Source organism: Cydia splendana, unplaced genomic scaffold (genome assembly GCF_910591565.1).
Source record: "Cydia splendana unplaced genomic scaffold, ilCydSple1.2 scaffold_57_ctg1, whole genome shotgun sequence".
NCBI classification, from domain to species: domain Eukaryota; kingdom Metazoa; phylum Arthropoda; class Insecta; order Lepidoptera; family Tortricidae; genus Cydia; species Cydia splendana.
In genome coordinates, this window is record NW_026946894.1 from 714,255 (window position 1) to 724,337 (window position 10,083).

At 42.3% G+C, this 10,083-nt stretch overlaps 2 protein-coding genes across 2 annotated transcripts; both read left to right on the forward strand.

The window, feature by feature from the left end:
* The first annotated feature begins 1,409 nt into the window (after positions 1 to 1,409).
* LOC134805743 (piggyBac transposable element-derived protein 4-like) lies at positions 1,410 to 4,582 on the forward strand. The gene has a single exon (XM_063778980.1). It carries the CDS (start codon positions 1,927 to 1,929, stop codon positions 4,492 to 4,494), a length of 2,568 nt encoding a protein of 855 aa, XP_063635050.1. The 5' UTR covers positions 1,410 to 1,926; the 3' UTR covers positions 4,495 to 4,582.
* A 444-nt stretch (positions 4,583 to 5,026) lies between these two features.
* Positions 5,027 to 8,934, forward strand: LOC134805762 (uncharacterized protein K02A2.6-like). Its single transcript, XM_063778992.1, has one exon. The coding sequence runs from the start codon at positions 5,757 to 5,759 to the stop codon at positions 7,599 to 7,601; it is 1,845 nt and encodes a 614-aa protein (XP_063635062.1). The 5' UTR covers positions 5,027 to 5,756; the 3' UTR covers positions 7,602 to 8,934.
* Positions 8,935 to 10,083: the final 1,149 nt, after the last annotated feature.

The window sequence follows — 10,083 nt, forward strand, 5'->3', positions numbered from 1 at the left end:
AACCTGAGTTCCACTAGGTACTGCCAGGATTCAGCATCAGCTCTATCTTGGGTACTGATCTCCCAAGTGCTCATCATGACGAGTCGGATGTCCAAAACAGCGTGTGTCTATGTTGCATCAAACCTGAGTTCTACTAGGTACAGCCAAGGTTCAGCATCAGCTCTATCTTGGGTACTGCTCTTCCAAGTGCTCATCATGACGAGTCGGATATCCAAAACAGCGTTTGTCTATGTTTTTGTTTGTTTAATTCAATTCAATTCAATTCAATTCAATTCAATTATTTATTTCAAATCCAGAGATCCATAATATTGTTAGTAGGTACAACAAATCTTAAAATTAATTAAGGTTAGTTACATTAATTACAAAATATTAATAATAAACCTATCTACATACTAAAAAATAAATATAACTAGGCAACCTAAATGCACCACTTCTCAGCATCTGTGGCTGCCACATGCAGTCCATTCCAGTGCATGAGCAGTGGTGCATCCATCTTACCTGCCAACGTTTTCAGGATGCCATTGGTACTGCCACACAGTCTCTGCATAAGTGACGCCGATCTGTTGCGTATAATTGCATAAAAGTCATCTGTGTGCGCCTCCGCGAACATTCCGGACGCACTACAGTGACGTGGCAGCCCCATTAGCATCCTGAAAACGTTGTTATATTGTATTCGTAGAGCATTGTACGCTCGCTGAGTATAGCCGGCCCACAGGCTGCAGGTGTAAAAAGATTGGCAAAAAGCTTTGAAAAGCGTCCTTTTCACGTCTTTGTTACACCTGGCAAACCTGCGCGCCAGCATATTTCCGCGAACGGCCAACGCTCTACGCTCCCTCTCTATGTCGAGGTCATCTTTTAGGTCCTCGGTGACCCAGTGACCAAGGTATTTGAACTTTTTAGTGACCCTGAGTGGTTCCCCGCCCAAGGTCACAGGAGGTACTGTTTTATAGAATTTTCTTCCTGCTTTGAAAACAAGTACCTCACTCTTTTTTCCATTGTACCTTAGCCCATGTCTCACCGAGTACCTCTCACAGATATCCAGCAACTCTTGAAGTGCACTCATGGATGGGCTCAACAACACCATATCATCAGCATAACTGATGTTATTTATGGATTTGCCATCCACGGAGCATCCGACATAGGCATTGTTGAGCTCATCCATAAGCTGGTTCACATATAGGTTAAACAACCTAGGGGAGGACAGCCCGCCCTGCCTTACTCCACATTCTAGACGGTATTCACCCGAGTGTTTATGTGTTTGTATGTAAGTGAGGTGTATGCGCCCGCGCCGCCCCCACCAGTCAGGAATAAACTAGCTTCGTTACATACCGGTTGTTGGTCATTTCGCACCCCAAGTACTTCTCACTGGCGACGAACGGACGTTTACCGCGTGTGTGTGATTATAATTTAATATGTTTTTAACACTTTCGCGCGAGCACCGTCATTGGACGTCAAAAATTGACCAATGTAGCTCGACACAACGTCTAAACACGTCTTCACAACAATGCATAATAAGGGTACAACGTTTGTAAACGTCGGCTGCCCTTACTTTACTCCTATAGCTACGTCATTGCGTCACAACACGGCTCAATTTGAAATCCCTAGCGCCACGCAAAGTCGATATTTTTATATTTTCTGTAGGGCTCACTCACACATATGCAAGTGTTCTCACGCACACATACAACGTCAATGGACGTCGCCCACTCCTATCCCCGCGGTACATTCAGTTCACCTGCGCACGCGAAAAGGGTAACGCGCGTGCAGTTTTGCAGCGGCCGAGATTTTATATTCGCAACGGCGGTTCTGTGTCAAAGTAAGTACATTTTTAATTGATTTTGAGTGTAAGTTTGTAATCAAAAGTTATGTTACGGATAGTAAGTGTTATCTTCTACGTATATCAAAGTAATTTAATCGTTTTATTCGTAGATGAATAAGAAAAAACACAAGAAATTTATGAAGGTGTTTGAATCATCTTCGTCACGGGAGTCATCAGCAGACCCATATGAGGACGATGGAGAGTTTGGGTCTGATAAGGACTACGATCCAGTCGATGAGCAGCATAACGCTAGCGACAGTTCCGTAAGTGTTATTGCTTCAACTTCAGACAATTATGAAGAGGACTCCTCAAGTTGTGAGAGTATTTTTGAAATTCGTAAACGTAAAAATTCCTCACGTAAACTAGTACGGTCTCGCTCTCGGGTGAAAAAACAACAATCACAACCACCGAGACGCAATTCAAGCGTAGATACGGATACTGCTGATACGATTTCAATAGATTCTATGCATAATTACATATTGGACACACTTGAGACATCGCCAGTTCCCGATCCCGTGGCAATGGAGGGCAATCCTCTTGCCTCGCCGGAGGTGGAGGATAGCTTACCACCGCACCCTTCGCCGCCTCCTGTAGCGATAGACGGTAATGTATCTCCACCAGCGACGCCACCTCCTGACCCCGTGGAGCTAGAGAGAGACCCATCACCGCACGAATTACAACCTCCTGATTTAGATGAAATGGAGGGCAACCCGTCACAACATGCTCCACCCTCTCCCGATCGCCCGAACGCCGCACCACCTCAAGTTCTCGAGCAAATAGAGGGCAATCCACCGCCGAACGCCTCACCGCCTCCCGGTCCCGAGGAGATAGAGATCAACCCGTCCTCTATCGCATCGCTTCCTCTTAATCTTGAAGGAATGAACGGTAATATGTCATCTCACGGACCGCCAACTCCTGAGCTCGTGGAGATAGAAGAAAACCCAACACCGCTTCCTAATGTCATGGGCAATGAGGGCAACGCACCAGGCACGGCAACGCTTCCTGGTTCCAGGGGAGTAAGGAGTGACCCATCGCCTGATGAACCTTCTACTCCTCCGTTATCAACACATGTCTCTCGCAACCGTACTCGAAGTAACCCTTCAACAAGTAGACGAGGTCCAAGGCGCAGAACTCCTCCTAGAGACGATGTTTGGGAAAATACAACTGCGGAAATACCTACTTTTGATTTCGACACTATTTCTGCAGGTGTTCAATTTGATTTAGGACCAAACGCTTCAGTTAAAGACGTTTTTGATAAATTATTTCCTACGCACATTGTGGACTTCATAGTAGCAAGAACAAACGAATATGGAAGAGCTCTCTGCGCTGCAAACAGGCCTACAACTAGAAACTCGCGTCGTTATAGATATAAAGACACCGACCGCAAAGAAATACAGGAATTTTTGGGGCTATGTCTTCTTATGGGTCATATTAATGTCCCTAAAAAACGAAAACTTTTCACCTACAGCGATCCCCTATACTATCATCCGATTTTTGGGTATATCATGTCTGGGCGCAGATTCGAACAAATATTGCGATGCCTGTGTGTATCTGAGTTAAACGCACCAGGAAAAGAAAAAATCGTAAGATTCATAGATGCTATTACTAAGAATTTCCGTGATTGCTACAAGCCTACTAAAGAACTCTCTTTGGATGAATCGTTACTTTGGTTTCGCGGGCGTTTATCATTTCGGCAGTATATTAAGTCTAAGAAGGCGCGTTATGGGATAAAGTTCTACGAGTTGACTACTTCTGATGGTTTCGTCCTCAATATTTTCATGTATGCAGGAAATGATGAAGAAGTAGAAAAAGGGAAAAAGACTGAAAAAATTGTCATGCGACTGATGGATCCGTATTTATTGAAAGGGCATCATTTATATATGGATAATTACTATAATTCTGTGACATTATCGCAAAAGCTTTTAGATTTAGAAACGCATACAACTGGAACTTTACGCAGCAACCGGAAAGACAACCCAAAAGAGGTTACCCAAAAGAAACTAAAGAAAAACCAACATGTTTGGACACGTAAAAACAATGTGTATGTCTCTAAATGGGTTGATAAAAGGCCTGTACTAATGATAACTACTTGTAATCATCCCAAACTAATAGAGGTGTCAAATAGATATGGTGTGAGTCGCATGAAGCCAGAGGAAGTGTCTCAATACAATCAGTTTATGTCGGGTATTGACCGCGCAGATCAAATGGTATCTTACTATTCTTCACCAAGAAAGACCTTGAGATGGTACAGAAAGGTATTCTTTCACGTATTGGATCTTGCAGTATGGAACAGCTTCTTCATATACAGAAAATATTGCAAGAACAACAGCAAGAAATACGAATTCGTGACGTACCGGGAAGATTTGATAAGGCAACTAATAAACCTAACTCCAAACATTAAGCCCGAGATACTAATGAAACACAACAAGTACGATAATCGGTTAAAAGAAAGAACAGAATTTGTGGCATCTGTGGGTACTGTAAATACAGGAAACCTTAGTCACTGGCCTGAAAAAATTCCAGTCAGAGCTAACTCTAAGAAGACATCCAACTACATGAAATGCAGAATGTGTACTAAGAAGAAAATTAGAAGGGAGACTTGCCTGAGGTGTAAGGGATGTGAGGAAAAGCCAGCCCTGTGCGCTATATGTTTTGAAGAATGGCACAACCAATCCTAATTTTTCAAGCATGTTATAATCAAAATAACATTGCTGTTGCTTCTGGGACTGATTAATGTTACGATTACTCTTGAATGTTTCAAGTTTTCAGGGTGTAGTTCAGATTGATTTATGCTATACCTAAGTAATTATTTACTAAATGTCAATAAGTTCTTTGTTTCAGGACATACTTTAGTTTCTTGGATAGTTAGTTAATTCTACGGCAGATATTTATGTATCAAAATAAATATGCCATTGTTCTTAAAACTGATTAGTTGCTTGCAGAGTTATCAAAACTTTAAGCATAATTTCGAGTAAATAAATCAACAGGGTATAATTTAGATTGATTAACGTATAGAAAACACACTAAAAGAGTGAAAACAAATATGCCATTGTATTAAAGACTGATTAATTGTTCTAGAATTATGATGACTAAGTATAATTTCGAGTAAATAAAACAACAAAGTACCTATAATTTAGACTGATTAGGAAACACACCATAGGTGGGCAATAATTTTGTTGTAAGTGGAAGTAATTTAATTTTTTTTTTATGTTTTTCAATGTATGTTATCGGTCTTTGATTTACTATAATAAATATTAATAATAACACAAGAGTATACAGTTTATTTCCTTTTTTTCCTACGATTATTTAGATGTTTGCAGTGGGCTACAGTCGTCAAATGTCTCGTTATAATTGCCGTATAATAACGTTGTTGTTGAATGTACTTTTGAAACATGAATATGATGGGCCGGAACGTACATAAACGTCCAAGTCATAAGACGTTGTAACCCTGTGCAAACAAATACGTTAGTAATATGTGACGGAACGTTTTTAAACGTTAACGACGTTACACGTTGGTCACACAAATATAAACGTATACATGCTCTCATACGACGCAACGTTTATAAACGTTAACGTCATACAACGTTGGGTACGTATATATGTACATATATCGATGGCATACGACGGAACGTTTATAGACGTTGACGTTATTAAACGTTGTCACTCAAGCATAAATTATGTTTTCCTCAAATGTGACGGAACGTTAATAGACGTTGACGTGATCAGACGTTGTTTCCTTATTTATAAGCAAAAATTGGTGACATATGGCTGAACGTTTGTAGCCGTAGACGTTACTGAACGTTTGTGTCACGTTTTAAATGATCGTTTCACAAGTTAAAAGCAGTACGTATATTAACGTCAGTTTATTTTGTATGGGAAAATAATGTGTCACTCTAAGTACTATTGGTGAAGTGGGGTGCTCGCGCGAAAGTGTTAAATCATGTCAAATATCCTCGGAAGTTTAACCGCGTTTGACCACAATTCCCAGGAATGGGAGATTTTTAAAAGCAGATTAGTGCAATATGTTAAGTTAAATAAGGTGACCGAGGACAATAAGTGTGCTTTGCTTTTAACTCATTTAAGTGACGAGACATACCGACTGGTAAGGAACTTAGTGCATCCGAAGAAGGTCGAGGATTCTAAGTTCGAGGAGCTAGTAGCTGCGTTAGATAAACAATTAGCGCCAAAACGTTGTATTTTCGTCGAACGGGCGAAATTTTACGAGGCGACGCGTGACGTTGCAGAAAACATCGAACAATGGGCGGCTCGAATAAGTGAACTTGCTGTACGCTGCGAGTTTGGAGCCCCCTTGGATGAGCTGCTTAGGGACAGATTCGTGCTGGGGCTGAGCGTAGGCCCAGAGCGCGACCGGCTGTTCGAGCAGGATGCTGCCACGTTGACGTTCGCGAAGGCCGTGGAAGTGGCCCAGAAGGCTGCGTATGCTAGAAGCGCACGTACTACGTCTGTTCCTGCTGCCGTCGTGCAAGTGAAGCAGGAGCCGATGTACCGGGTTGGTACTAGTCGCCCTGGTACCGGGGGGTCCTCCGACTCTCGACGCTGCTCCGTGTGCGGGCTTAAGAGCCACGACGCAAGTAAATGTAAATACAAGAACTACCGCTGCCAGGTGTGTGGACAAAAAGGGCACTTAAAAAAGGTGTGCAGCGCTGAGAAGGCGAAACAGTGTCGTGTTAACTGCATTCAAGCTGACCTTGATGGATCAGCTGAGGTCTCTCAGAGTGCTGAAGGTTGCAAGGAGTGCGAGCTATTTAATTTAAGGTACGTTAATAATGCACCAATATTATTGGAAGTGGACCTTAACGGTAAAAACTTAACAATGGAACTTGATTGTGGTTCAGGGCCGAGTGTGATAAGTGATAAATTATATTATAAAACCTTTTCGGACTGTAAATTAAAAAAATGCGATATGAGAATGTGTTTCTACAATGGTCATCAAGTCGCGCCATTAGGCTATTTCACTACAAAAATAACATATTTAAAAAAAACACATGACATCGATATTTATGTAATGGAGGATGGTAGTCGGTTAGGTCTATTGGGCCGTGACTTTATGACCAAGTTTAACATGTATTTTGCTATTGATGAACAAAAAATTAATTTTGTTAGTTCGGAATCGTTTCGAAGTGAGCTACCGCGGTTGCTGAGCGAATATTCGAGCCTTTTTAATGAAGACTTAGGAAAATTTAACAAATTTCAAGTAGAATTAAAATTAAAAGATAATGTTACACCTAAATTCTTTAAACCTCGTACAGTTCCTTTTGCTATTAAAAATAGGGTAGAGGAAGAAATTGATAGGCTTGTTGGTTTAGGTATATTGGTACCCGTAAATTTTTCTAAATATGCGACACCTATAGTGCCCGTTTTGAAGGACAACGGTAAAATTAAGATAGCGGGTGATTTTTCCGTAACGCTCAATAAAGATATGATAATAGATAGGTACCCTATGCCCCGCATCGAAGAGGTGTTTGCGCGGCTCGGTGGCGGTAATCGTTATACGAAACTCGACCTTAGTAACGCATATAATCAATTCGTTTTATCAGACGACTCACAAGAGCTCACTACTATAAATACATCAAAAGGGTTATATAAGTATACGAGGCTCGTATATGGACTAGCTAACGCGCCGGCTATTTTCCAGCGCACAATGGAGACACTCCTAGTAGGTATAGAAGGAGTCAGCTGTTGGCTCGATGACGTATGCGTAACAGGACCTACTGATGAATTACATTTATCGCGATTACGGGAGGTTTTAAAAAGGTTTTTATGACTCGGGGTTACGATTGCAAAAAAGTAAATGTGACTTTTTTAAAAATAGTGTAACATATCTCGGTTTTGTAATAGATAAAAATGGTCTACGTGCATGCCCCAAGAAAACCGAGGCTATTTTAAATGCCCCTAAACCGGCAAATATTTTAGACGTCCAGCGATTTTTAGGTATGGTCAATTATTACCGCGGTTTCGTACCTAACGCGTCAGGCATGTTGAGCCCTCTCCACGAATTATTGCGCAACGGGGCTAAATGGGAGTGGGGTTCCCGACAGCAAGAGGCTTTTGAAAGCGTAAAAAAAGAATTGTGTTCTGATCGGGTACTGGGTCATTTTGACCCCGCGGCACAGCTAGTGTTATCGGTAGATGCTGGGCCTGGTCTTGGCGCCGTGCTGAGTCAGCGTGATCCCCAAACGGGAGCGGAACGTCCACTTGCTTTTGCCTCGCGATCGTTAACGGCTAGTGAGCGAAATTACAGCCAAATTCAGAAGGAAGCTACTGCCTTAATATTTGGAGTAAAGCGCTTCCACCAGTATTTATATGGTAGACAGGAGCCATTTATTTTAAAAACGGACCATCGACCTTTATTATCAATTTTTGGTAAAAAGGTTGGGATATCCGTAATGGCGGCGTCTCGACTTCAGCGTTACGCGATTATACTGTCGGCCTATAATTACGACGTACAATACATAAGTGGCTCGAAAAATATAGTAGCGGATTATTTCTCTCGCGCGCCGCTGCCGGAATGTGATGATGAAGAGGAAGAGGGAGAAATATCTTTTCTAAAATTTTTAGACGCAAATGTGGCACCAGTAACATTTGATGACTTAAGGAATGCTACCGAAGCTGATCCAGTGTTGCAAACTGTGATTAAGTATATGAGCCACGGATGGCCACGAAAAATCACTTGCAGTTCAGTTATGCCTTTTTTTAATTGCAAAGCTGACTTGGAAGTAGATAACGGTTGCTTGTTCCGTGGCCATCGGGTAGTTATTCCAACGCCGTATCGTAATCAGATATTACAGGACTTGCATTCTGGTCATTTAGGTATAGTAAAAACAAAGAGTATCGCGCGTAGTAAATTGTGGTGGCCAAAAATTGATTCCGATATCGAACAATGGATAGGATCATGTGCAGTTTGTGTGGCTGCGCGACCATCCCCTCCTCGCGCCGCGCCCGCGCCTTGGCCTCGCCCTTCGGCCGCTTGGCATAGGATACATATCGACTACATGTCGTTTGAGCAGCGGGTATACTTAATAGTTATAGATGCGTATAGCAAATGGCTCGAATGTTTGTTTATGAAAAGCGGTACGTCTACACGATCTCTAATAAACGAGTTGTGTAGGCGACAGATCCTTATTTCATGTTTAATTTAAGTTTAGGTATAATCATGCTCATTTAAAATATGTAAATTGATTTCTAGTATTAAGAAAGCCAAAGATTTCTTTACAATGTAAACTAAAGTTTCAAAAATCCCTAGCTACTCATTATATCATTGTATTAGTCGTAATTTTAATTAATAAGGTTTATTTCGTGCATACTAACTCCATCTATTGAGCCTAACACACTTAATTGTGAATATTTAAAATAAAGTCACAGAGGGCGCTGGCGTGTATACTTAACCAAAAACATATTGCGAATTTACCGTTACCTATCTGCTCACCACGCGACACGCGAGCACTCTCTTATATTTTCACTTCAAAATCCTAGTTTTTATCCATCTTCCACCTGCGTATCCTACAATAAGCTGGTCTTCAAACCGGATCTCATGTGAACAGTGCCAATTAATGTTTACTACGCCTCCGAAGATGGTAATAACTCGACGGCAAAAGGAAATGGCCGAAGCGAAGGCGAACTCGGAACCGCCGCCTACAGCCGACGTGTTACCAGGTACTTCCAACTCCAAAAAAGAAGTTAAGACCGCAGCACCTTCGGTTGCAAGCAGTAGAAGATCTACAGCATCCTCCATAGCAAGGCGTAAACAGCTGGAGTTGCAAGCAGCCGAGGAAAAGGCTCGAATCCAGATGGAGTTGATCGATAAACGCCTGGAAGCTGACCTTGCCGCCGCCGAGGCCGAGGATGAAGAAAAGTCAGACGTTGCTAGTTTAAGTGAAGTGAATCAAGATCTAGTGTCGGACTGGTTGACCCAGCAACATCATGCTAACGAGTACCGCCCACCTGTGCCCCCCGAGCCGGTCGCGCAAGTTTCCGATCGTGCAGCACCAGCACAGCATGTGGACACCGCTAGCAGCATCATGGAGTTGGCGAACGCCCTAAAGGACATGATGGGCCAATCATCGTCGCATCGCGAGGAACGTCTACTCAGCCGTTTGGCCACTCCGCGCGACCTACCTATATTTAGCGGAGACAGTCTAGAATGGCTGCATTTTAAAAATGCCTACGATGAATCATTAGCGTCGTGCAAATACTCAGAATACGAAACTCTGTCCAGACTTCGACGAGCACTGCGAGGCGAAGCCAAA

What these genes read in the sequence shown, in the direction of transcription:
- LOC134805743 (XM_063778980.1), top strand. Translation starts at nt 1,927, where the DNA reads ATGAATAAGAAAAAACACAAGAAATTTATGAAGGTGTTTGAATCATCT.
- LOC134805762 (XM_063778992.1), top strand. Translation starts at nt 5,757, where the DNA reads ATGTCAAATATCCTCGGAAGTTTAACCGCGTTTGACCACAATTCCCAG.